Raw genomic sequence first — 27,616 nt, forward strand, 5'->3', positions numbered from 1 at the left:
GTTAAGTTACAGTAACATTTTGGTAGAAGAAAAATATAAAAAAAGAACATATTTGATACAACCGAGTATACATGCAGACTCTTACATTTATGTGGAAGGCAGACTGTGAGTCAAAGTCACTGCCCTGTCTAGTGAGTCTGTACTGCTGGTAGACGTCATCGCCAACATCCTGCAGGATCTGACACAGGTCTTGACCCCCTGGTACTGTTGCCGCCCGCTCCTCTCCTTTTTCTGCTACACATACAAATGAAAGAAGACACCAAGCATTGAGTCAAGTAGAAGTTGATGACAGATGACAGCTAGATAGAACAGAACCGGTACTCTCTACTGTCTGTTTCTGAGCCTGACTGTTAGATCTCTTACCCTCTTCTGGAGCATGATATGCTGCTAGGGCATTAAGCATATCATAGATGACTTCTTTAATGGTCTCTGGAATGGACGGCAGCGGGGACAGTTTCAGGGGTGTGGTCTTAACTAACTGGACAGCGTTTGGACCCTTAATTCTGAAGTTCTCAAACTCATCATCTGAGGCTGAGAAACATAGAGAAGCAATAGATTAATTGTCTTTTAAACTTCATGTGGGAGACACATGGCTTTAAGGATTTCAAATCATACCGGTCCCAGCACCTCTTGGGGCTGGTAGAGCAATACGGATGCAGCTCTTGGCAGTTTCTGTAAAGCACTCTGGGTTGCGGCATGCTGCTGGACCGAGGACACGCAGAATGTAGTTGATCTCCCTTGAGCCCAAACTGCCTGACACCACACCTGAAGTGGTACTTCCTGCCCCACTGGTGACAGCAGACCGCACCACCTGAGAAATTAGAGGAACAAGTTTATGATTGAAAGGATAAATTATTTTAGACAAAACACACCTTTAAAGGCTAATAAATACTGATTTAATTAAAAAGTAAACAAAAACTAAGCACCTTCTCCATGGTGTGCCGCAGAGTTGCTGGGTCTTCTATGATGTGGCGGAAGAGCAGCGTGACCAACGGCGTGAATCCATTGAACCCAGAGCTCTGTGTGAGGTTCAGAATCATGCGTGTGCTCTTAAGCTCAGCAAACATCATAGCGTAATGGTGCGTGCGCGTAAGACGCAGACAAAGCCGCAAGGTGGCGTGCAGAGTGTCCGGGTCCACGGGAACACTGATCATGCTGACACAGGCACGGATCAGGATGGTGACCATCTCCTCTGTCAGCCCCTGCACCACAATACCACTGGAGACAGAGGGGTCCTGAACAGCAGCAGGAGCTGCCGTGCCTGAATCTTTCTGCTCCAGATCTTCTTTAGGGGGAGCCATCTCCACAGCCACCGACGTGGAGTCTTAAAAAATCAATGAAGAAAAACATTTGAATGCACTACTAAACAGATAATGCACCTAATATATTTCAATTACTTTTTCTAAATTAATCCAAGTATTTTAAAATATTTTTTAAGATTATATACCCTCACAAGATATGAGGTCTCATTTTATATGAGGCAGATCACACATTAAGGGGGCTGTTAGTATGAGCCAAATAGTCATAGAAGCAGCCAGAAGAAGAAAAAAACACTTGTGTCCTTACCAGTTTCTGTCTGAGTCTCCTCAGTCTTGGCTTTCTGTTCTCCTTCCTCTCTCTCTGTATCAGTAACACTTCCAGCTTTAGAGGGTTTTGGCATCCGTGGCACCCTTTGCACTGTTAACATTACTGGCCGTCTGTTTCCAGTCTCCTCATTCACCTGAAGCAGACAAACATGGCGTGAGATCTTTAACTCGGATTCATGGTCAATGGCATGTCTTAGGTAATTCAGTTTGTTTATGCTTGATGCATTCTTTCATGCATGCTAAAACAATTTTTCATGGGAAGATAAAAGCAGTGCAAAAGCCCACAAGTTATACATCATTCATTATTTTTCGGTCTTGTTTTCTGGAGATCTCTTGTTTTTTGTGTGCAGGTCTTAAATAATGTACAAACAATAAAGTTACTTGAAAGGTCTCAGGGTTGGGTACAGCTCCAGGATGTGTCTCCTACCTGCACCATGGTGTTAAACTGGACAGTGTATCTCCTACGTCCTGCAGTGAAACGGACGCTCGTCTCTCCGGCCCTCCAGGCGGAGTCTATAGTGCTTTTGTTACTGGCGCTATAGCTGCACCAGCGGCCCGAGCGGTCATCAAACCACCGCCAGTTATTCCCATTGGGCTGCAGGTACTGAAATGACAAAATGTTTGAGCAATTCTTATTTCAGAACAAGAAAACGTAATCACCCATGTTTAGCTATCTGGCACAAACCTTGTTCATCTGGGCTCTACGTTTGGATGACACAGCCATCTTTTCGTAGAAGTCAATAAGCAGAAGCACAGGGGTGATCCATCTGCAGATAAAACCCAACAAGGTTCCATTACAGTGAATATAACAAAACAGGCTAACATTCACATAATAATGCACCACACAGGCCTTCGGAAACTGCATAGCTGCATAAATCAGCATGATTATGTGCATATTAACATCTGACCCATGATTGTCATGCTGGTACACAAAGGCAAGTCAATCAATCACACAGTTTAGAGTCGGCTAATGATGCTCCGCCTTTAAAACGCGTTGAAAACAGTCATGGGAAAACTAAATTCTAACTATTTGTGGCACAAGAAACCTTGAATTACAACTCAAGTAGTCTCATGTGAGAAACTAAAATGCTTTAAGAGTGTATAATATGGCCCCAGTAGCCCATTATTCCCTTCTAAACTAATGCGTAGTCTTTTTCTTGCTTGGGTCAGCAGGGCTGGGCTTTCTAGGAATGCTGATGTCTGAGAGAGAACTCAACTACTGATCAGTCATGCAGACAGGGAATTACAGACACTCACTTGGGCGTCTGGATGTCCTTCTGCTCTTTGGCAGCCTGCAAACAGGGCTGTACCACCTCCAACAGCTTAATCAGCACAGTCAAGACGCCGCTATTCTCCACCACACGTGCGCATGACAGTTTCAGCTCCTGCGGCACAGAATGTCACAAACTTCCATCAGTGTGTTTACTTATGCATGCAGAACCGGGATGAGATCTTGCAGTACTTAGCGAACAGTGTTATAAAGGGTGGTCATGTGTGCGGAATACAACTTACCTCAAAGAGCAGCGTGAGCAGGAGGATGCGGGTGGCTAGGTTGGAGGCCTGAGGGAGGGTTGCCATCTGCTTCGTCCACTCAGACACTGTTTTTGTGTCACTGGTGGTGAGCGGCACAGCAGCCTTTATCAACACATCGGCAGCCTCCCATACCTTTGTACATATACACACAAATACAGGTGAGGATAGGGTCTAAAGCACACCTATGATGCCTAAAAAATGCTTTGCTGATACAATTTAAGACCCAAAATTCACAAGTCTATTAATTGGCTTACCCGTCATCATGTGTAAAATTTTTTGTAAAAATAAGCACTTTTTGTGCACTGACCTGATTGACAACCTGTCTGAGGATGAGGTCTCTGTATTCAGGGCCGTTTCTTTTAATGGCTGTCATGAGAAGGTCACAGAGCCGGTAGACGGTGTCCGGCAGCTCATCCAGCAAGTGGAAGCAGCCAGGTAGCATAGAGTCTGTAAACGAATGGAGCTCTGTGGTGTCCAGAGGCTCCGCTTCCAGAAAGCGTTCCAGACAACGTGCCTCTTCCTCTTCCACACGTTCCCTTGCTCTCCTCTCCTCCTCTTCACGCCGACGAGCTGCTTCCTGTGGACACAAAGTTACAGTGGTTTGATTTGTGGCTCTGCTGAAGTGCCAAAAAAGCTTCACTAAGTCAATGTGAAGTACACATGTGAGACCTAAACTGTGCTGCTCAGTACTTCCTGCTTCGCTGATGCAAGTAACAGAATGAGTGTGTATGCCCACCTCAGGTGAGTCTGAGCGCTGCTCCATGCTAACTTCTTGACCTAGAGACATGGCAATGGCCCGCATCATCTGGTCTTCTTCAGACATGGTGAACTCCTACAGAAACAAAGCTCACAGTAACTACTAGGGGTGGGAATCGTTTGGTCCCTCACGATTCCATTCAGAATCGATTCTTAGGGTCACGATTCTATTCAGAATAAATTCTTGTAGTACTAATTAGCATATTTAAGATTTTATGTCATCGTTTTACGTTTGCGCTCTGAGTCAGAGTAGTGTTGGTACTTCTACTCTTAGAACTGTCACATATTGTATTTTAATACAACCGAGTGCCCAGTAAAGCCAGTCTCATTGACGTGTTCTGCTGTCAGACATAAAAACAAGTTCATAATAGTAATTAAATGCGACTTATTAGTGCTGTATATAAAACGACAGTCACTTTCACGCATTGCCACATCATATGACAAAATCATCATACACATACATTAAAAGAGCACTTATTTTACCAATATTAGTGTATTAGTCCCGTGCAGAGAACACAGTGCGTCAATCTGGCTAACAAACTGTGCATATTTACAGAAGTATGTTCGTGTTCTTAAGTCTAAACAGTGACAGGTTTTGGGAAACGCTATTTTGCACTTACTGACAAGTCAGCTGCGGTATAGTAAATTGTAGGGATGCCACAATACTCAATATAATATTGAACCGTTTGGTACGACCTCCACGGTTCAATACGTGTAAATGAATTGCAGTTTTCCGGTTTTGTGTTTAAATTATTTCTGTGCGCTTAATATCACTCTGAACTGCCTCTGTCCGTGTTTGTCTGTATGCTGAGATGGATAAACGCATCCCCACAAGTAATATCTAATAGCGAGTGGTGGTCAGGCGGTGAAGCGAGACTGCCTGCAACACGAGAAGCAATGTGCTGTTGTTGAGTATAATGCTGACGAACAGACGCGGGCTGGCTTTATTGTATGCCCATGTACTAAAGTGATTATGTCCAAATTTGGCACATCAAGAATGTATTTTTACACTGCATAAGAAAGCAGCACGTTCGCGTTGCTCTCAGCACATGCAGAAAGAGCGTCTACAGCATCATGCCAAAGTCCGTTTATAATATATTATCTTTGGCCTTTCCCATTGAGCGCACGTTTACTTCGATTACAGCAATCGCAAGTTTTGCTTTACGTCTTTTTAAATACTCTGATGCGCAAAACCTCTTCAAGAAGCTTATTTTACTGGCATGTTGATGAACAGTAAACCAAAAACTGCTGTGAGCTGCCAGTGTAAATCTTTACATTTATTCAATACACCAGGAATTTTGTTGATTTTTACTTAAAGACAATAAAATACGTAAAGTAAAACAAAGGGAATTTCAGTAAAATAGTTTTTTTTTCTTTTTAAGTTTTTACCGTTCCTGTCACATAAGCATAAAACAATGAAAAAACACTTTATTGTGCCGAAGCCATCAGAACCGAACCGAATACTGTGGGCGAGAATTTGAGGTTCGTATTGAACCGTGGGTGAGCTGTATTGTTGCATCCCAAGTAAATTCCCTGCCGCTCACTCACTGCACAGAGCAGATGCAGAGAAAGACCATCCTAAAAATGTATTTAGTTTATCTTGCAGTTTAGTCCTACAGGGCTGAATGTATTTGGATTTCACTCTTTATCTACTGCTCCTATATGCTCCGCTGTGTTTGCCCGTGAGGTGTGCACCGCTCTTGCAGTTGACTTCCGCCTTATTTGTTCCAAAGACGTCACGTTATTACAGTATATTAGTAACGTTTAAAAAAAAAAAGATTTTTGAAATATGAAAATCGATTCGAATCGCTAGCAGATTGAATGGATATTCATTGTGAATCTATATTTTTTCCCACCCCTAGTAACTACGCCAGCTTATTCTTACTATGTGCAACCTGTCTCTGTGCCCATGCTTGTGTGTGTCGGTGTAAGAGAGAAAGAGGACTGTTAGGGTCTTACTCTGACAGCTGCGCTGAGCAGTGGCGGAGGGTGCGTAAGCAAGTACTCCGTGGCCTGCTCCATAGTGCTGGTGTTCAGAAGAGATTCCATTGCATGTTCTCTGGAGAAGCCCATGTCAATTAGCTGCATAGAAAGCAAAGATAATAAGTGTACTGTAATGGTTCATTTGACAGGTAGGCCCGTAATTAGATTCATATTAAATCAAGTTTAATTTGACCATTTTTAACATAGCTAATGTTATTAAATCTACCTTTACTTAAAACATATAGAGCACTTTAGTTTTAATGCATTTAGTTTTTCTTTAAAGAAAATAAATTATGTAACATGTTGTTTCCACCGCTGTCTATTAGCGACTGTCTATTAGCGATTTGACTGTGTGGCAAAATGTTGTTTTTGTTAAGACTATATGACTTGCGTTAAAGGTCCAAGTGGTACCTGAGTGAGCTGAGCCGGATTGACTTGTGGCTCTCTGCGGGTTGCAGAGTTGGTCGCCTCCTCTGCAGAGCTACCAGCAGCGTTCCCATTAGCACTTGCAGCCACTCCCTCTGCAACGACTGGCCCTGATCCCGGAGGCCCAGTAGTTCCTGCAGTGCCTGACGAGGAGCTGCTCTCCTCATCTGGCCGGGCGGTCCCCTCTCTTTCTTTCGACAGCCGTTCCTGGATGATGGGTTCTCCTCGCAGAATGTGGCACAAAATGGCCAGCATGGACTCAGCCATGCGCCCACCGTAGACCTTCAAGGGCTTACGGTTCCACAGATTACGGATACAACTGAATGCAGCCTAAACAAAGATTGGACAAATTAGAATTTTTTTCTAATTGTATCTAATCTAGAGAGATTAACAAAATGAATACCTTTTGGGTGACAATGAGGAAACGTAAGGCGCTAAACTGGGGTGCGTTGAGGGTCGCTCCAGGCACTTTAGCGGGTAAAGAATGTGGCGAGTCCAGCACAGTGCTGGGGTTTACCATCTTCTCTACCAGCATCAACCAGGCATCTAAGAATTCCCCTGTTCCGTCAGGCAACTCGGAGTGTTCCAGGCCCTCTGACACAGGAAACTTTCCTCCCATGGACAGGGCCCAGTTAAATGTCCTGAAAAACAGAAATGAGAACTGAGAAACTGCACTTGTAAACGACTCGTTAGTGCTGTAGGTTAAACGACGAACGAATTGCCACATTGTATGACAAAATTATAATTCATTAAAAGAGCGGTTGTTTTACCAATATTAGCATTTTAGTCCAGTGCACCCAGCGTGTCCGTCTGGCTAACAAACTGTGCATATTTACAGAAGTATGTTCATGTTCTTAAGTCTAAACAGTGACAGGTTTTGGGAAACTCTATTTTGCACTTACTATGGTCAGCTATGGTATATGTAAATTGAATGCGCTGTTTCTCCCTGCCGCTCACTCACTGCACAGAGCAGATGCAGAGAAAGACCATCCTAAAAAATTATTTAGTTTATCTTGCAGTTTAGTACTACAGGGCTGAATGTATTTGGTTTTCTCTCTTTATCTACTGCTCTCCTGTATGCTCCGCCCGTGAGGTGTGCACACTGTAAAAGGTCCGGGCGCTGCACCGTTCTTGCAGTTGACTTCCGCCTTATTTGTTCCAAAGACGTCACGTTATATTTTTAGTAACGTTTAAAAAAAATGATTTTTGAAATTTGTGAATGGATTCGAATAGCAAGCAGATTGAATAGATATTTATTTTTTTATTTTTTTTTTTTCTCCCACCCCTAACAGTAATAAAAGCCTTCTCGGTCAACAACGACTGTGGGGACACTGGCCTTTCTAGATGCACTGGTCTACTAAACAGTGAAGACGTTCTTGTCCACTCACTCAAACAATGCATCATGGCCACCAGAACAGAAGAATTTCTGCAGCATCAGATGGTAAGGATACTTCCTCTCGTCAAACAACATGGGGGAGGTGAAGCCCACAGAGCAGATGAAAAACGTCAACCTGAATCATGACACAGAAGCACATTTAGAATCCTTTCATATACCTTCAGTAAGCACAGTGCTCAGTGTGCTGTGGTCTATCATTAAAGATATGGTGCTCTTCACAAAGTGGAAACTTTAAGTACCTGAAGCGTGGGGTTGGGGTGTATGGAGGTGGCTGCCAGCTCAAGCCCTTGGTGAGGAGTTTAGTAAGAGAGGAAGCAGTTGCCCGGGCTGCTGGTGTTGGGGCGGTGCCTGTGCTGGTGGTGTGGTGAGAACGTCTTTGGCGGACAGGTGAGCCCACGCAAAGCTTCACCAGCAACCCAAACAGCTCTGCAAGAGCCCTACCCAAACGAGAGGAGGCTGGGGAAGGAAAAACATACCAGCTCAAAATGGGACATTGCAAAGTAAAACGAGGTTAAGATCTCAAGACTAAAAAGCCAGGTACTGACCTGAGAGTAAAGGTTTGATTTGCTTGATACGCGTTGCCATTGCAGGTGTGAGTTTGGACTTGGCCTTCGGGTCAGCAGCTGTGGGTTCATCCGTTTCCATGGGAGCAAGGGAGTCTCCATCGAGCCCAATTCCTTCCAGCAAACCCTGAGCAGAGGGATCCACTCCAACAGAGAGAGTCTCCGTATCAGCTGGCAGAGAGAAAGGGGCTTTAGAAAAGAAAAACCAAATGCAAAACAGTAAAAAAAAGACACTTTAGTAAGGGGATCTTAGGTTCAAAAGGAGAGGAAATAGAAAAGGAGATACTTCTGGCTAAAATAAAATCAACCAATTAAAAAGGCAAAGACATGTAGAGTATCATGCAGAATTAATAAAACAGTTTTTGTGTTACCAGTTCTTCTGCCGGCAGCTGCGGTTGTGCTGCTCGAGGGTTTCTCTTCCTTAGGCACAAGCTTCTGCATGTCAGCCTGACCAAACTCACAGCCAGGAGGCAAACTGCAAAACATCAACCAATCCAATCACGAACAAAGAAACAAATGTAGTTAGCCAGACAAACAACTTATGAGACACTTCTTATAAGACAATACAATTCTGCACTGTACATTATTTTTGAAAGTTATTCAATCTCAATTAATTTTAGCACAAGACTCAGCAAAGTTGAAATGTGGCCTGGACTTATAAATGCCAGTGCAATGGATGTGAGCAATACTGACCTGTTTGGTGTACAGAGGGACAGCAGCACTGTGCTCTCCCACACTAGAGAGCAGTAGAGCTGACTGAGTTTGTTTAGAACACTTAGACCCAGCTGAGAACCCCACTGGTTCACAGAGATAGCACGGATCTCGCTCTGAAAGACAAAGCGCAAGAGGTATTGTCATGACTCACATACTGACAGTCTATACCTCCGAGATGTTTCTGTTACATTCATATTTACAGCTATTTAGCTATAATGGAACATTTTTCCTTAACAGCCAACAATAAGCACACTATACAGTGGGAAATATAATGAAGCTAGGGAAGAGGAGAAGAGCATAAAATATGAGAGGTATAAAAGCCTAAGATGAAACACACCTGTCCGACTCGGCAGGTGTGGACAAACATTAGGATGTACGCGTGTGCCGCCGTCAGGGCGTGCAGCAGCGGGGTGGCACGTGCCGACAGCGTGGCATCAGTGACATGGCCTGCATTGGCCAGCTCTCTCAGCAGCACAGAGCCACCAGGAAACTCGATGGGCCGATGAAGAGGCTCCAGAGCAGACAGTATACTGTCCAACTGACACAAACCCTCTTGCAGAACCTTAGGCTCATGGGACAAAGTCTAAACCACAGTGAGAAGGAGAATGTATTTTGAATCAAGGTGGAAATATATCAATAATGAAATCACTGGCACAGCCACAGTAACAGAATTCCTAACTCCTGTGTTTAGCATACAGCTGATTCTAAGGTGTATTTTGTTAGTAGGTTTCAATCTCACCAGTATTGATTTGCAGACTCCTGCAACAGCTTGGCAGGCAGCAGAGGTGGGGAAGTCTATGGGCAGGTTGGGAAGCCCAAGGATTGACACTAGCGGTAGGAGGCCCTTTTGATTTACAAACTCCTGACAGTGGTCATCTGTGGTGTTATTACTTAGTATGGACTCCACAAATTTCATCTAAAAAAAAAAAAAATTCACAATATATTTTTTACATGTATCTCTAAAGAATTCTGGCTTCTTAAATAGTCAGTCAGAAGAAGGAGATAAAGCAGGATGCAGATGATCCGAGTAAGCACGTACCACATTGAGGATGTAATCCATAAGAGGGATGGGGATTCGCTCCTCTGTGTCCACCACTCTGTAAAAGAACATTCATTTGTTACCGACATGGTTTATTCAATATCCTCTGATTTAATATAGATGCTTCACATGTTCACACAAAAACAGCTTAAGATTCAATGACAGCAAGAAATATTGTTTCCTTGCAGCTCTCGCAGATCTACAAGGTTGGTATTGTTATGAGGTACTAACTGTCTGTTGCTTTCTGGCTCCCCCTGCTGTTGGCTAAAGGTATGTAGAGCCTCTTCCTCCTCCTCATCCTCGCTGGATGCCTCCTCTGCAGCGTGGTTCGAGCGAGCTGGAGGCACAGTAACTGTCCCATCCGCCTTCTGTATAGATGGTTTCTGGCAGATATACTCTGGTGATCTACCCAAGTTGCAAATCTCCTCCAGCAACTATAAAAAAATTAAATAAAAATTTACTTAAATATGAAGTATCATTGCATACGAAGGGCATTTCTATAGATGGCATGTACAATGTTTCAGCACTAGCCACTTTACCTTGATGATGGCTGTCGTCGCGTCCGTTTTTAATGTGGGCTGGTGACGCATTAGCTCGTCAACAGCACTGCCCAAATTGGAGGCAGTGTCTCCTGTTACATAGAAACACACAGTTACCAACTAATTTCCATTATCTCTCATCACAACTGCCGCCATCTATAAGGGGTGCTCACCGAGTGGGTCAGAGCTGCGTCTGCGGCGCATGGCAGGCAGGTAGTCTGGCGAGAGAAGGACCTTGAACAGACGCTCGAAGGGCTGACACTGCACAAACGAGTGCAGACCCCGAGCATTCAGACACAGGGCACTGAAGACATTGGGTAGAGAACCCAGCACCTCCCTGGTGGCAGGGACCTGCACAAACATAAGAGTTGAAACAAAACAAATTAGTTTGATCCTAAGCTACACTTTTACTCAACCTTATTCACACACCAATCAGGCATATCAAAATTTTAACTATAATTATATCTGGGCACTTGGACACTGATAATTGTTGCTACACCCCTGGATTGAAGCGTTATAGAAACATTATAGATGAGTGATAACGAAAGAGACAAAATGAGTGAATGGAATACACTGAATGGAATGCGTGGGCATGGGTGAAAACAAGAACCATATAAATTAGAAGTGAAAGAAAACAAAAAACAGCAGACTCACATCTTTGATGAGCAGTGCATGTAACATGACATCAGTGAGACCATTGTCCTGCAGAGAAGATAGTAAAGAGGGCTCCTGGAACACAAACACGGTCACCACTTCTGTCGCTGAATACAAAAAGAGAAAAAGAGAATGAATACAGAAACCAGACTAATAAAGAATACAAAAAAGATTGAAACTAATGAAAGTGTCTTTTTTTATGTGACTATCTACTCATGTGAGATGATGTGACCCTGAAGTCTGATACACACCAAGTTGTCCAGAAGGAGTTAATTTCACATTAGCAAAACCGAAGGTGCTATCCTCTGTGTGCTTACCTAGGAGAAACAGTGAGGGTCCATAATACTCTGCATTACTGATAATGTGTTTCAGAGAGGTAGGCAGGGACCCATCCATTACTATAATGAGAACGAAAAGGCAATGAACATCACTTTTAGCAAAATACGCCCTAGTAACCAAAATTACAGCAATATGTTGTATAACAATTACAACAACGGATTAAATACCATGACGAATGCCGTCAGAGAATGCAGGGTCCTGAATGGCTTTTTTCAAGAAGTTCAACATCGATTTCAACAGAGCGGCCCTCTGAGGGATGCACTGCACACCTGTTAGGAAACAATCATATTATCCAACAGTCCAGAGTTCATTCTATACTACAACAACTTTTAAGAAACTGTAAATGTTGTACCTGCTCTGGGGGCGCTTGCTGTATTGCTCTGTGCTCGGGAGTCTGTCTCCGTTCTGGAACCAGAGGAAGTGGAAGGGCCAGGACTGCTCTCCATGGCAACCTCTGACACTAAAGATACAATTGCATTATGACCAAATTGGGCAAGAAACAGCCATGCTTTCATTACAACAAAAACAGTGGAGAGATACAGTTTGTCCATACTTTTCTTTTGTGGGTAAACTGTTCTTTTAAAGATAAACACCACCACACATAGTACACATGAAAGAGGTGCTACTAACTGTCCATATCAGTGTCCATATCCTCTGACTCAGTAGCTGTGCTGGGCCTCTGGATCTTTGGTTTGATTACAAAAGGGCACTCTTTTCTGGAGAGGTCAACTTCATGCTGCACGGAGAAACAATGGGGTCACATTCAGTCAACAAAAGATCAGAGGTCAAAAAGCTGCATAGTCAATGCAGGAACATGGGGATGAACGAGCCGTTTGGGGGGGGGCTTTCAGTACCTCCAGCCTGCAGATAAAGATTGAGAGGCCGCCATGGGACTGAAAAGCAGCCATGTCCAGATTGGTGATGAGATCCACAACTCTCACTGCCCGTGTCACGAAGGTAATCTGGTCCTGCTCATCCCCAAGGAACTTGATCACCTAAAGGTGACACAGTTCATGACACGTCCCAACAGAACAGCAACTCAAACAATGAAGGATCCAGATGCACAAATGAGAGAAAGAAAGTGGAAAGAAAACGGCGAATCACCAACCTTAAGCAAAGCCTCCATCATGCCACAAGATACTAAGGCCTCACCGCCTGCATCATAACTGGCCAGGTGATAAAGAAAGGAGAAAAGGGCTGTGGCAAATTGATGAGGGTACGGCTCCATCAGTGGGTCTGAAACAACAAGGGAAGAAGATCAGAATATCACCAAACTAGAAATCCAAGATGAGCTGAAGCAGAGCACAATTAGTCAACATCCTCACCAATCATAGCCTGTATGCAGTTGCGGACGAGCACAGGTAGAAATCCATGGTAGGAGGCTGTTCCTGTGCAATCAATTATGTTGGAGAGTTTGGGGGTCCGTTCCAGGTGAACTATGGAGGTCAAAGTGCGCAAAGAGGCAGCTTTGATGTCCTGCAAAATCAAAAACAACAAATCATTTCATTGTAAAGAATGCAATCTCATCATGTTACAGATAAACACATTTTTTAGGGCTGCACCGAATGTTCGGCAACCTAAGATATTCGGCCGAAAATACCAAAAAACATGTGATATGATCAAGCAGCAAACAGCGCAGAGAGAGCGCGACTCACACGCTTTATTAATGCAGTAAACATGTCGGCAGTGTGTGGAGCATTTTTAAGTGTCAGAGAAAGACACAGCACGGAACTTGCTGCGCCGGACTAAATCTCTGAATTAAAGCGTCTTTACCGATCAGTAACTTGTGTACTTCAGAGACTGGAGCGGGCGGTCTGACAGTAGCCCCCGCAGCTCGCGACATCCTTTGACATCATACAGTGGTCGCGTGCACACAGTTCCCTGTACTAAACAACTTGTCAAAGTATGTTCTGTGCATCCCGACCACGAGTGCATCTTAACATTCAGCTTTTGTGGGCGGTGTTTGGAGAGTAGACGTGAACTGAAATGGTTGTCTGTCAGAATTGCTTGCATGGATTTCTTTTTTTCTTTAAAGGGGTCATATGGTGCGAATACGTGTTATTCTGTGTCTTTGGAGTGTTTACGTTGCTCATGCATGTATTAGACATGTAAAATTGCAAAAATTAAAGTGTTGGAACAAAAGATGCATTCTATCTTGAAGCGAATGCTCACCCAGACCTATCTGTCAAGGCTGAAGACACTGAAAGGATTGCACTCTCGCACTGAAAGCATTTTGCTTGTTCGAGCTGCTTCAGTGGTCGAGCATCAGTTGACGGAATAGGCATTTGCGCATTATTTTAAGTCATGCAAATTCACAAATACAAACCATTTTAAAGCATCAAGTACTCGCGTGCTCATCTCAAAAGACGATCTTCAGTCAGTGCACTCAGGCAATGCATGCGCACACAGGACAAAGCCGCCACTCAAACTGCTCGCAACAAGTGTCAGATTGAGTTATTTTTGCAACTTATTACACATTAATGTTCAGACACACACGTTATAATGCCCGTCTTGGCGAGTATACACATAAGCACAGTCGGTTGTTTTCAGTAAATAAATCTGAACAGCATCTGTAACAAGTGTTATTGCTTTATGTCTTAATGCGCTGCCACATCTTTTTTTATTACTGCGGAGAAAGATTTAAATACTTCTGTAATTTTAGTCATACAAATAAGACTAATACATGATTCGAAACTGTGATTGGTCTACTATTACTTGTGTGTACTCATTATCTACAAAATGTTTTGCTTTTGTAAAAGAATGAAAATATACAGGCTGTGCTTGCAGCCATCTCTCTCCGCGTGCATCTTTCTGAAACGCGTCATTAAAACAGCCTAAAACTCTGTGAATACGCATCATAGAAACGTAAAGCATATGTCTAAAGAAAGCTTGAAGTGTCTACTTTTAATAATCTCCTATTATGTACCATGTATGAAAGTAAAGACGGTTACAGTCTCTCCCGCATTAGCTCATTATCTTATCACCCAGAGCGCTCTATTTCACGTGATCTGCGCAAGCCCCAAACAATGGCACAACAAAACAGCAAGATTCTTAGAATTTACTGAGCGTTTGGCCGATGTCACGCTGCACATGTGCGGCGGATCTTCAGACAGTCCTAAACAAAGAGGAAAGGTTTACATTCCGTTTAAAAAATAAAAATAAAAAATAAAAATTCTCCATTCCGAGAATAATCGGTTTCAATGTAAAGAGCGACTGCATTAAGTGGAGCGCATTCTTTCTGACGAGTATTGTTTCTTTCTGTCCTTACTGTTTACCATGGTGTCACTATAGTTAATGTGTAGTAACCATGGTTTTTGGGCAAAGTTTTTGTCAGAGCTCTTGTTATTCTTAATTTTGAACATATTTTTCATTTTTACACCAGACACGCATATGCATATATATATATATATATATTGGCTCAAAATATCGGTTATCGGTCTACTTGACCTGTAATAATCGATATCAGCCCTGCATATCGGTCGACCTCTAGACAAAATTCCAAATATGTTCCAAATATGGTAAGAGGCGTTACATTTCCGTCACACGCTTGCAGTATTCGACCAATCACTACGCACTGGTTAACTGGCCAATCATAGCACACCTCGCTTTTCAGAGAGATGAGCTTTGTAAAAAATCTGCGCGTTTCAGAGAGGCGGAGCAAAGAGGAGATATAAACATGCACGGTATGTGGAAAATACAGCATTTTTAACCTTAAATCATGTATACAAATTGCATTACATCTAAAACAAACAATAATATTTGTTTTAGCCAAGTCATATGACCCCTTTAAATCATTTTGCAGTGTAGCGTATAATAATCCAACAGTTTTCGTTTATTCACATTCTTATAATGTTGAATGACACTTTTTAATGAAGTGTTTTGCTGTAGGGGTACAGAGTACAGTACATTCTTTCAGCAGTCAGTTATAGGTCTAATATAGGCTATTCAAGAAGGGAGAGGGCTCAATTTTTTTGTTTCATTTTAGCATACTGAAAAAAAAGACAAAATATAAAAAGCACATTTTGACCATTCAGTTTATGCAATAGTGAAAAAATTGGCTAAATAAATGAAATGCGAAAAGCCATGGTCGGTGTTCGGCCAAGTGTTTCATTTTTATTCGGCTTAGGCCAAGAATTTTCATTTCAGTGCATCCCTAAATTTTTTTATATTTTTAGATTTGGTTTGTTTACTTTTTATGGAAAATGCAAAACTGCTACTACTTAACAAATCCTCTTAACTCTTAATACAAGAATTACAATTACACTGAGGTTTAGCTGTCACCCACCACTAGCTGTTTGTCTGTGATCTGAAGTACATCTACTAGCTCTTCTATAAGCCCATTGTACAGTATGCTGTTAGCCGACTCCTGGAGGGCATTGGAGTACACTGTAAAAAATATACAAATATATATAAATATCATACAAAATATCAAACTCAGCAGACAAAAAACAAAAACCTAGTGCCGTTTTGTGAAAATAACTACCTGTTATTATTTTGGTTAGTACCAAAAGATTTACTTACCGAGTATGGAGATGGCATGCAGTCTGGCTTGCACAGCCTGCAGTCTCCTCTTGTGGTTGGAGAAGCCATGAGCCAGGCGAATGTGCGTGAAAAGCAATATTTGTTTGTCTTTAGGGATGTTGTACATAGTCGTCAGAGACTCCATAATCTCTGATGGACTCTCTGAAATCTAAGGGTGCATCAGGGAAAAGCAGAAATTAGATTAAAGTGTAATCAATAGCTATTAAAAGCCTATGCTTGTAAGTGTTCCACAATGGACGGCAATGAAAACAACCAGTGGAACTCACCTTATCGAGTTGTTCGATATGAATGTAGTGTAGCGTATTGCTGCTCGACTGTTGAAAAGGCAATTATAAGAACAAAAGGTTGAATGTTTAGGTTGCACAGAAAGACAAATCAGGATAAAAGAAACATAAATGGTCTTAAAAAAAACACAACAAGAGTAAGACAACGGAGACTCCATTTGTACCTTCTTTTCCACTTTGATCTCAGAGCCGGGTTCTGCGTAGAACTCGAAGTGCAGTGTTGTGGCACTTGGTGGATATTTCTGCAAAGCACAAATTGATGCATCAATGTTCAATACATAACAGAAATTAAGATGTTTAAGTGCATTTGGAATAAAGACATGTCTTTACCAGACATATGATTTAGTGACAACACAGAACTGGCTAATGACTCAACTGGCCAAAAATTGTTTGACACTAGCCCTGATACAATAACTCATCACAACTTGATTAAATTACATATTATGTATTGCATGACAAAATAATACAACAAAAACGCCATACCGACATCGGCAGATCTCTGCAGCACTCAGCAAGACCAAAGCCATTCTCCTTCCCACCCCAGCTCTATGACAGAGAAAACAAACTCAGGAAAAAAGGATGATGTAGGATGAAAGACAACAACCATCAGCCTTGAAATGTCAGTAAACTGAAACCATGGCAGCACCTCTCTGTACAGAACCAGGTCATCGTGCTGCTTTGGTTAAAAGTGGTACAACAAGTGAACCAATTTCAACAAGGACTGAAATGTTCATACTAGAATTAAGGATGCAATTTATTAACGTTTTATAAATCAGAACATGAGTTTTTCTCTAATACTGCACACCGGTGCAGCAGAACATGCATATAAAGTATCTACTTTTGCAGCTGCTTTCTATACTGACATATCAATCACTTTAAAGTATCTTTACATAATGTCTTTGATGACAAAAAATGATTAAAAGTTTATCATACCTCAGCCAGATGTTGTAGACGGGCAAGCAATGGGCTTCTCTTATCGGAGCCCAGTCTGGTAATGTAGTTGGAACGTTTGCTGAATACATACAAAAGATTCAGCACAGACAGAACCACCTGCATGTCACATGATGCTAGAAGGGTGGTCAAGTGCTACAGACACAAAGAAATAAATCCCAAGTCAATTCATGATTAAAACCAATTAAGACTAACAGAGCCATGTGTTGGACAACCCTATTAAACAGGGGTGTTGTTCGTACCTCTATAGAGCTGTACAGGTGTCTTGAAAAGCTGTATTCGATTAACAGCGCAGTGAAGTTGAGCACCGCCAGCAATAAGGCTTTTAGTTGCCCATTCTCTGGCCGGTCACAAACCAACAACCACGACATGTTCTCCACTGTCTGTCCCGCATCACAGAGGATGCCATCAAAGCGGTCCAGCAGGTCCACCCAATGATACAGCTCACACTGTGAAAGGGAAGTAGACAGCCATAAGATATCTGAGTGTGTATTGTAAGAACACTAAAACCAAAAGCAAGCTGCATATTTTCGTCTGCCGCTGCACTTTGTACACAGTACACGTGCCGTAAACATAGTCAACATAGTGCGCACAGACATGCTGTCCAGTTTGTTATCGCACAGACCTGTGCGCATCTCCTGCACACTTGCCTGAAACTCACTACCGCAAAAGCAGTCATAATGGGCATGCAACGAAGGCATCCATACAGACTCCGGGTTGGTTAATAGAGTATATTTTGAAAGCCTAGAATGCTTCATGTAAAAGGCGCAAAATTAAGCAAAACTACAGCTGAAGGTGTTACAACAGCTAGCATATAGCCTATTTCCCACCTTTCCGATGTTCCAGGTCTTGATTTGCTGGAGTTCCAGTAACAGTTGTTCATCGCTGCATCCCTTCAACTTCTCTATGAGAGTCCTGCAGTCGGCAGGCTAAGGGAGGAACACATGAACATGTCAACAGTTAGGAATTCCATCAGAACACACACACACTTTTGAGTACATGAGTAAACAGGCATACTGACCGCTTCAGTTGGGGTCTTCTTCAATTTGCTTCTGTCAACCTTCATGGTTACTAATTTCTACACTCTGTTCCTATAATGAAAGCACAGACTCATAAATGTGAATAATAAAAAGCTTACTCAATTGAATAGTGAATACCTGCCACATTTAGTAACATTTAGAAAAACATAGCTATGCTACAGTAAAGTGAAAATCTATGAGGTGGTTTTATTTTTTAAGTAAGAGAAATAATTGCACTTTCATGAACACCCCAAAATCCAAATTTAGAAATAAAAGCAAACACTTTAAACAATTAAGATCTTTGTTTAGACAGGTAAACTCAAAACATAGAAAGCAAAGTTAAGAACTTACGGTATATGATTTGGCAATTCCAACTTAACGGCATTTTTCATGTGCAAAACCTAAAAGGAGACAGATGAAAATGAAACACAGTAAAGATAGCTGCGGCCTTACTGTCAAATACAATGCAGCTTGAGATTTTATCAACTTTATATTTCATAAATAAATTTGTAGTAAATTGTCAAAACTGAATTCCTATACAGATTTTTTTTATCAAAGCTGGCAAGGAAACAGAAAGTCTGCACCAAATGAGAAGGCCAGTTTGAGAAGCAACAACCCACATTAGTTTAGATTTGGGGCACAATATCGGGGCACAAGCAGTCTAGTGTATCCAACAAGCATGCACACAGTAAATCCAATTAATTCATTTGAATTGGCTGTAAATATTAAGTTAAGCTTTCTAGAATCGTATCCATTCCTTCTGAGAAATCAAACTGATTTAAGACCTTGAACCCGGTCAAAGAGGGGCACTGGCTTGTAGTCAAAGAATCTGACATAGGAAATAAGTCAACAGCCTTGCCATTACAATTCTGACATAAAAACTTTATTTAACTCTAGTACTACAACATTATAGCAATGTTTTAAGACACAAATATGTTTGTTGACGGCAAACCAAACTATGCTGTAGTCGAGGAAGCGACACAATGATATTACAGCAGCTAGTTAACGAATACCTAAAATTACAATGACATTAGCAAACCAGAGCGTCCCTCACAAACGAAAGTACACAATACAGAATACAAACAAGGCCCACAAGTACCAGTAAAATAACAGCAAGGGATGAAAACAAGAAAATTACCAAATATATATATATATATATATATATAATCAAACATTTCTAATGAAAAGAAGACAGAAAACAGAAGGAAGTTGAAATACTAAGAATAGCTAACATGCTAGCTAGTTTTCTCTTGCTAATGAGCTACCCCGGCAAGCTAAGCTGTGCAGATAAACATTGCCATGATAACTTTTAACTTTTCTTAATAACACAAATAAAACACAACGGTCACCGGTAGTCTTCAAGTGTGTGGAAATAACCGCAAGGAGACCGTGAGTAAAGAGACCGTGTGTAAAATGACCGTTAGCCGCTCGTGCGACATCTTTGCGCTCGCGAGGCTACACGGCTCTCAGCATAATTCCGCTCAACATGTCAACACAAACCCTCAATCTTCCAACTCAAGGTTAAAATATTTACCAAAGCACAAATTCAAACAAACATGAGAAAGATCCTTAGTACAGACGTCGACTGTTACGGAATACGTCAGGAACTACCCCATACGGGTCCTTATTTTTTCTGATGGCAGCACACATGCTCCGGTCTAATCTACAGCCTGGCTCGATTTGGCCTGCTCCAGCAAACCAGCTCACTCCTCTCAGATCTCAAGCTCACAAAAACAGTGTCTGTCAGAGCGCTTACACACTGACACAGCCGTACCATAGCGTATATTATTCACATATTTTCAGAAATCAATTCGTCTCTGTAAAAAGTGGCCGGTGAATCTCACCGCGGCGGGTGACTTGATGCTCGTGCATGCGTTGGTTTAGTGGGTTAGCTGAGAAACGCAGAATATCTCGCTGAATCATTCCCCACTCGGGCCTACCATAACACTGACTAGTGGACGCTCTATTTCTCACTTTCTACTGCTGCACTTGTGCGCAGCTACATAGAACGTGGCGGGTCAAATATGATGCTGAAGAATAGTTTAAGTTAAAAATACATGTATAGAAAATATCACTTATGTACTGGTTGATTAAATAAATTTCAAGTAGATTTATTACAGAATGAAATTTGAATCATTACTTTATGCATTTTCCAATCTAGTCTTCCATATATTTTTGCAATTAATTATTCTTTATATGATAAAGTTCATGATAAACATTGTGCATATAACAGGACAGGACACACAAGATCTAGTTTCTAAAATATTAACTATTTTTATTTACTTGAATGTTACATTACTGTAAAAGATGCTATAAATTACTTTAAATTATAAACCTGTATAATATTCTGACATCAGAGACTAATGTCATACATCAGATCATTTTTCTTATTAATTGAACACAAAAGTTGCACCTTTCTGTATACTGTAGTTTTGCATTAACACATGACCTTTCCTTAATAGTCCTAGAACTGTTTTGATCAAGAAAATGAAACAAATGGTGTGAAATGTTTGCAATATTACTACATATGGTGAACAACTATTTTATGTTTTATAGCCATCACTATTACGTTAATTGGGGGGCCTTAACAGTGTTTTCATCATATAATAAAGCTGTTGAAGTGCACTAGAAAATATATAGCCTAATTCTAAACGGTGCATTCTCTGTTAGAAAGCATTACATTTCTACACCAGACAGATTAAAATGCTTCCACAATATTATATTTTCTTCTTGCACTATTTCCTAAAGGCCAGATTAGAGGAATTTAGATACCAAAACTGTTATGGTATGCCTTACTTGAGTACATGATCATTTATAGTGAACACATTCTCGCCCCGTGTTTTGAAGCCTTCTTTTGAACAATCTGAGGTTTAAAAATTGACGCTGTGACATGGTGCGACAAAAATTATAGATCATACATGTAATGTATCACATGAGCACATGCTATCACACATAGCCTCTTCCGTAGTCATCCCATGACATAGTCCGTTCTGGTCAGTGTTAAGTAACATTCCCTTTCATTTACACCCATACAGAGTAAATGATAGACATTGTGCCTAAAGAATGTAAACAGATTTGACTACATATAAATATGCGCGCGCACAATCGCCCAGGCATCCAACACACCACAATGCTCGTCAGTCTGACCACAAATTAAAAATGGCGGTATATATTAGTAAAGTGTCCGGTCTTTGCAAGCAAAACACTCATTTAACTGACAGTAGACACGTAAAAACCACAAGTTATTTGGTCTGTAGGTGTTAAGGGTAGCACAGAGTAAGCCATTGGCGTCTCCATCTAACAGACAAATACTAATTTAAGCTCTTACCTCGGTTGCGCTTCAACATAACTTCTCCATTTTACAGCAGCGAGTGGGGATGTAAATCTCGCGATATTTCACTCGGTGTTCTCTGCTCCAATAGTAACCTGCTGCAGACATATAGACCGGCCCCTTCTAGACAGACTATCCTGCAAAATATATCAGTATCATACATTTTTCGTCGGAAATATGTATCTTAATGGATCTCTTCGAATAATCCTAAATGCCAAGTTTCTCTTGGCATACTGTGTGTACCTTGAAAATGGATTTGGTTAATAGTATTTCTATGTCTAGTTATATTATTATAAAATATATAGGGGTGGTTTCCCGGACAGGGATTATTTTAAATCAGCACAAGGCCTTAGTTAAATTAGGATATTTAAGTTGTTTTAAAAGCATACTTTACAAAAAAACATTACTGTGTGGATCTTGAGACAAAACAATCGCACTGATATATTTTAAGATATGGCAGTATAAGTTGTTTTCGATCAAGAAACCTCTAACATTTTAATTAGTCTGTGACTAGGTTTAAACCCTGTCCTGGAAACCGCCATATAAAGTTCAACATGTGTTTGTCACAGCAAATTAATGAATGAATGAACTTTTATTTCCAAGTAACGTTATTGTACAAGTAATTTGTTTTAGTTGCTGACGCTCATAGACCCAGACCTAGAGAACAGACTTAGTAAGACAGACAACAAGATAAATAAAATATAATTATAGAAAAGAACATGTATATAAAATAAAACACAATATTCGATACTCGTGTAAGAATAAAATTATTTGTACAATAAACAAAATATTTGTACAAGCACAGATACAAATGTGCAAAAATTGTGTTAATAATTTTGCACGTAGCAAGGGCGTCGATTTGGGTAGGGGTGGTAGGGTGTCCCTACCAATATCCAGGGATCCCTGTCCCTGTACCAACATTTTTTATCAAATAATTAATATACAATTAAACGTATTTTTTAACGTTTTGTAACCTGTGCCTTGTCACTTTTTTAACCTGTATGTGCACTGGAAGCTTCTGTCACTAAGACAAATTCCTTGTGTGTCCAAGCACACTTGGCAATAAGCTCTTTCTGATTCTGACTCTGATATAACCTCTGATGTCGGTGTCTTGTGGTTTTTACTTATTACTTATTTTATTTAACATTAATTTATCTAGGAATCATTTAATTGAACCTAAACATATTTTACAACCTTATTCTGTAAAAATAGCGCAATTTGTTGTACACAAATGGAAAGTCTCGTTCGCTGCAATCCGCAATCCCGCCTCTGTAACTCACGTCGCTAATAGGATTGGCTTTGCCTTTCCTGAGTCCCGCCTCTCTAACCAACGTCGCTTTATGATTGGCTTTTCCCTCTTTAGATTACTTGTGTTTTAGGCTGCGGCTGATTTGGTTGTCAGAGCGCCAAAACAAAGCTCGGTCAACAAGACGCGATGAGAGTGATTATGCATGCTACCGGTAAGAAAACATTCTTACCAACAGTTTATTGACAAAAATACGGGACAAGTTGCGTCACATGTTGTTTCAGGGACAGTGTTTTTCTCATAACATGACAATCCCCAATCTACAGTATAGTTTCTCTCTGTGTGTGTAAAATGGGAGCTTTGAATTGATCAGAAGCTATGCACCACCAATTGTGTCATTTTATCAGGTGGCAGAAGCAGCCTTGCCAAGTATTTTTGGATGATTAAGCCCCTTGTACTGTATTGCATTTCTGTATTTGTTATAGCCTATTTATTTAATATTATTATTAAAATACATTTTATATTTTTTTATAATTTGTTTTATTTTGTTTATTTTTGTTATGCTGCTATTTGGATGTTAAGATTTTTCTTGTTGTTTATTTGGTATTTTGTATCTTCTTGTTAAGCAATTAAAAAAAAGAAGCAGCCTTGCCAAGCTGTAGCCCAGGTTAAAAGGCAGAGGCAGGGTCACAGGTGATTAAGAATTAAAAAGTAGTTTTTAGCCAGACTGTAGATGCAGTTGAACATACAGTTGTTAATACTGAGTGGCTAATTGTATATTCTGGTGTATTTCTAAGGAAACTGATCCTGCTGTAGTCTGCAATAGACAGTGTAGCAATGAGAGTGATAACAATGAAGAACAGTGTAGAAAACTATTTTGAATAAAACTACTTTAAGTAATGTTAAAATGTTATATTGTTTAATAAGTCAAATAAACGGCAGAAATTTTAAGCGACAGTGCGGCTCCTGCAGACCAATTTGTCCCACCAATGTCAAAATCAAATTTACGCCCTTGGTACGTAGTGTACTGTATACGGTGTTTTGAAGCGATAACGGTAGATCTTATGGCCTGAGAAAAGATATATGGAAGGTACATGGAAGGCTGCTAAAGTTACTTTTTGAGAGTGCTTAAAGGTCTGCCCAGTAGATGGAGCTGCAGATTTACTTAAGTAAGGGCTGCTAACGAGATTTAAGAAGGTGAATCGGCCATAAATTGTGATTGATCTTTAAAGAGTGCCACCTAACAGCTACAGTTTCACAGACAGCACACGGTTACAAACTCTTTGTCACCGTTATAACGCAATAACCTTTTAAAAACGGACATTTCGCGCCGGAGTTAGAGGGCAACTCCCGCCAGTAGGTGGCGGCATAAAGCTTTTTAATTGTCAACCAACGGTCTGAGTAGAAGAAGAGTGTTGTCCTAGCAACCTGATGCGAGGAAAACTTCCAAACAAACGCACAAAGTCGAGTTTTTCTGTTTGTTTGTTTTAGTTTGTACTTTTGTCATTGGTGATTTTAAGACAAATCTGCCTTTTACCTCGACAAATGAACAATTTAAGCAAAGCTTAACTCATTATAGAGCGGTAAGTAAATTCAACATTAGACCATTAACGTTAGCTAAAACCAATACAGTAAGTAGTTCATGTCTTGTTTGAACTTGTAACGTTTACATGAGTATTTAATTCTCTCTAGTTTCAATGCCGGTGCAAATCATTCTGGTGCCAGCCCGTTTTTTAACTCTCATCGCGCACCTTGTAATTGTCATAATCATCTTTTGGTCTAGGGTAAGAACGCAGTGCATTTATATTATAATGTATAAGCTATTAAGCCTTGTGTAAGCTAACAAACCATTCCACAGGAGAACAGTGTCAGAGCTTGTCTACCCCTAGACTACAGTGATGAAGAATACAGATCAGAGGACACGCGGTAAAGAAAACACAACACTTGCATTCTTTGTTATTGATATTCTTCACCTAGTTACCTAGTGGTGGTATACACAGTAAATGTTGCTTGTGGATCTCTCATTCTCATAATCATTTTAATTGTGAGCAGGCTTGTGGTGGCATTATCAGTGACCCTTGGCCTGTTTGCTATAGAACTGATGGGGTTCCTCTCTGGAGTCTCTTTGTTCAACAACAATCAAGCTCTTCTGTGTATCCTTCCATGTAGCGCTGTAGCATAGATTCAAGTAGATGTTGTAGAATGAAAAACTTGATTGTTTGACTTTGTCATATCAAATTGTTAACTTTTTTTTTAAATATGAGAACAAATACAAGTTTTTCCTTAACTGTGACTTTTCAGCCATAGGATGTCATGCCAGTGGTTGTGTGGCTCTGCTCTTTTTTTTGTTTGAGCAATGGACTTGCAGCATCTATTGGTGGATCTTTGCATTCTGTAGGTCAGTCAAGTTGCAATCTTTATTCAGTTTGATTTGAGCTTTCTTTTTTTGTGAAAGATAGTAACGGATAAATGATAAATATATCCTTAAATCTGAAAAATGCATATGAAGGCATTTGTGAGATTCGGCTCTCTGTACACCAGACATTTGTACAATTGCATATGCCAATGTTATCTTAACTATAAATATCATTAGTCGTAAATGAAATACTGTTGATCTCAGAATTGAGATCGTAATTATGTTTTCTCTTTTGCTTTATCCACATTCCAGTGTGATGCCGGCACTGTATGAAATTATCCTTTTCATTGTAGTATGTGGATTTAAGAGAAAGCCTCTGTGAGTGTTTCTGTCCTCTACTTCTCTGGATTTTGTGTGGGGAGGGTGAATATTGTCCTTCCATGGGTAAAATATAAAACCTAAAACAATGGCCCGGTGTTTTGTGCTTTAATTCATCTGGTATCATGCAGTCATATGTGAATCTCAGAAACACAGTAAAAACTAGTCAACTTTCAGGTGGGGTCACGAGATAGCCTATAACTTTTTTTACTTTTACCTATTTAACCAGGACACTGTTAAGGGTTAAAATAACTGTTTATATGATACAAAAAGAACAGGACCCATGTGAATCCAAATACCTACATGATATAGTCATTCCCCTTGAAAGGGTACATTTATATTTATATTTGTTCTTAACAAATAACACTACATCTAGATGTTCACTGACATGCTGTAGAACTGCTGTAGGAGACGTTAATCCTTCAGAGGAGTGATGAGTCTGTGAGCCGACACTGTACATGGTGAACAAAGCATAGCTTTAGATGGACTGGATTCATAAAGATGAATGGAAACAAACAAATGTGTGACAATAAACGATGACAGTGTCTAAAATTATTCACTGTTCTCATCGGCTTCTCTTAATGGTAGTTCACTTGAGAAAAACTTATTGCAGGTTCCTGTTCCAATATGCAATATGTGTTTTTGTTTTAATTATCAAATGACAGACGAAATTGTGTATGTCCCTTTGTATTCAAAGCCAAATACAGTTTCATTTAATTGGCAAAACATGTACTTTAAATGAAAAGACTTGTTGTTATACCCAATGCAGAGAATCGATCTTATACATTACATCTGTAAGAGAAACACAAGCTCTGCCTTTCTGCTGTGGTGGCACCTATTCATTTATCCTGATTTTCTCGGACAAAATCAATACCTCTATTTCCAAGAAACTTCCCTCATATCCTCTAAATAATCCAACCACTCATCCCAACTTAAATAAACCATACCAATCGATAAGGCAACTTTAGCCAAGATGCTGCATTGGCCCATCTCTAATGAGTTCCACTCTCTGTGTGTACACAGCCCTATTTCTTCTGCATCTCATGCAACTGTCTCCACACATAATATCGGCATGCTTTCCACCTCGTAGTTATTTTCGCCCTTGTCTCTGTTTGACCCGCCTCATTCTCTGACCCCTCCACTTTCTGTCGCATAGTGAAAGCTCTTTTCACCTTAGGCCAATTAGTGTCAACTAGACAGCAACAACATCAGTGACCTCTGGCAAGATAATTAAGGCTAAATGGAAGGTGCACCTTGACAAAAAGGCTCTTCCGGTGACTGTCTGGGACCTTTTGCCATCTCCTTCAGGAGCTATTAATACTCTGCACCCCACTGACCTCTTCTTTGAACTGATGTCAAGCGGCATTTCCACATATTGTGAAAATATTGGTGAGGTATAGCGAAACACAAATTTGCATTTGTGTTTACTAGGTGCTCACAGACAACAAAGTCAGTTCTAGAAGAAGTAAAATACTGTGGTTGTTTTGTACAGTTCTGGTGCAGATATTTTGAAGCATTTATAGCAAGTTTTGCTGTTTTTTGTTATGCTAAAATGTCCCATTGTAATCAACACATTATAAAGATTATGTTTTTGCAGTTGTATTTGTGCAGGTTCTTGCTAGGGTTAGGTTAGGCCACTAAATACAGAAGTTATGCATAAACAAAATTTTTGATCATCCTAGTGGCTAAATGTTTCTGGCATATTCACAAAACTTTATTCACTACCGGAGCATGAACAGCAGAGGGCATTAGTATATGGACAAAAGAATTCTTCTAATGAACAGGTCTGACTACTTTAGTCATTTCTGTGAGCGCAAATCTTACTGCTACAGCAGTTGTGGCATGACCCTTTTCTATTCCAGTATGACAATGCACAAAGCAAGGTTCAAAAAGAAATGATTGACTCAGTCTAGTGTGGAAGAACTTGACTGGTGTGCATAAAGCCTAGACCTCAACCTAGCTGAATGCCTTTGAGCCAAAC

At 40.6% G+C, this 27,616-nt stretch overlaps 2 protein-coding genes across 3 annotated transcripts in view; one reads left to right on the forward strand and one right to left on the reverse strand.

Moving 5' to 3' along the window:
- Positions 1-20,260, reverse strand: part of huwe1 (HECT, UBA and WWE domain containing E3 ubiquitin protein ligase 1) — a 38,875-nt gene extending 18,615 nt beyond the window's left edge. Inside the window, exons 1-44 of the mRNA XM_057363197.1 lie at positions 20,169-20,260; positions 18,676-18,725; positions 18,327-18,396; positions 18,136-18,234; positions 17,548-17,754; positions 17,288-17,440; positions 16,838-16,900; positions 16,519-16,596; positions 16,337-16,384; positions 16,050-16,218; positions 15,814-15,914; positions 12,854-13,004; positions 12,637-12,764; positions 12,383-12,523; positions 12,159-12,264; positions 11,881-11,988; positions 11,696-11,797; positions 11,507-11,587; positions 11,190-11,296; positions 10,709-10,886; positions 10,536-10,627; positions 10,228-10,430; positions 9,997-10,054; positions 9,697-9,873; positions 9,295-9,540; positions 8,937-9,070; positions 8,615-8,718; positions 8,226-8,432; positions 7,920-8,136; positions 7,673-7,795; positions 6,688-6,925; positions 6,270-6,614; positions 5,835-5,957; positions 3,856-3,951; positions 3,427-3,696; positions 3,099-3,251; positions 2,844-2,971; positions 2,272-2,353; positions 2,014-2,190; positions 1,567-1,720; positions 927-1,324; positions 616-811; positions 364-531; positions 86-234 (exon numbers count right to left, since the gene is read on the reverse strand). Coding sequence (XP_057219180.1) covers positions 86-234; positions 364-531; positions 616-811; positions 927-1,324; positions 1,567-1,720; positions 2,014-2,190; positions 2,272-2,353; positions 2,844-2,971; positions 3,099-3,251; positions 3,427-3,696; positions 3,856-3,951; positions 5,835-5,957; positions 6,270-6,614; positions 6,688-6,925; positions 7,673-7,795; positions 7,920-8,136; positions 8,226-8,432; positions 8,615-8,718; positions 8,937-9,070; positions 9,295-9,540; positions 9,697-9,873; positions 9,997-10,054; positions 10,228-10,430; positions 10,536-10,627; positions 10,709-10,886; positions 11,190-11,296; positions 11,507-11,587; positions 11,696-11,797; positions 11,881-11,988; positions 12,159-12,264; positions 12,383-12,523; positions 12,637-12,764; positions 12,854-13,004; positions 15,814-15,914; positions 16,050-16,218; positions 16,337-16,384; positions 16,519-16,596; positions 16,838-16,900; positions 17,288-17,440; positions 17,548-17,754; positions 18,136-18,234; positions 18,327-18,371 — 6,303 coding nt within the window. The 5' untranslated portion in view covers positions 18,372-18,396; positions 18,676-18,725; positions 20,169-20,260. The remainder of the gene's footprint in view (positions 1-85; positions 235-363; positions 532-615; positions 812-926; positions 1,325-1,566; positions 1,721-2,013; positions 2,191-2,271; positions 2,354-2,843; positions 2,972-3,098; positions 3,252-3,426; positions 3,697-3,855; positions 3,952-5,834; positions 5,958-6,269; positions 6,615-6,687; positions 6,926-7,672; positions 7,796-7,919; positions 8,137-8,225; positions 8,433-8,614; positions 8,719-8,936; positions 9,071-9,294; positions 9,541-9,696; positions 9,874-9,996; positions 10,055-10,227; positions 10,431-10,535; positions 10,628-10,708; positions 10,887-11,189; positions 11,297-11,506; positions 11,588-11,695; positions 11,798-11,880; positions 11,989-12,158; positions 12,265-12,382; positions 12,524-12,636; positions 12,765-12,853; positions 13,005-15,813; positions 15,915-16,049; positions 16,219-16,336; positions 16,385-16,518; positions 16,597-16,837; positions 16,901-17,287; positions 17,441-17,547; positions 17,755-18,135; positions 18,235-18,326; positions 18,397-18,675; positions 18,726-20,168) is intronic.
- Positions 20,261-23,065: 2,805 nt separating this feature from the next.
- Positions 23,066-25,987, forward strand: tmem107l (transmembrane protein 107 like). Of its 2 annotated transcripts, none has more exons than XM_057319688.1 (6): positions 23,066-23,115; positions 24,594-24,685; positions 24,760-24,827; positions 24,954-25,054; positions 25,203-25,299; positions 25,570-25,987. In XM_057319688.1, the coding sequence occupies exons 1-6, from the start codon at positions 23,091-23,093 to the stop codon at positions 25,637-25,639; spliced, it is 453 nt and encodes a 150-aa protein (XP_057175671.1). In that variant the 5' UTR covers positions 23,066-23,090; the 3' UTR covers positions 25,640-25,987. The 2 variants fall into 2 exon arrangements, with proteins under 2 accessions (XP_057175671.1, XP_057175672.1); XM_057319689.1 differs by lacking the exon at positions 23,066-23,115 and adding an exon at positions 23,882-24,484.
- Positions 25,988-27,616: the final 1,629 nt, after the last annotated feature.

The sequence above is a fragment of the Triplophysa rosa genome, linkage group LG21 (genome assembly GCF_024868665.1).
Source record: "Triplophysa rosa linkage group LG21, Trosa_1v2, whole genome shotgun sequence".
Lineage (NCBI taxonomy): Eukaryota > Metazoa > Chordata > Actinopteri > Cypriniformes > Nemacheilidae > Triplophysa > Triplophysa rosa.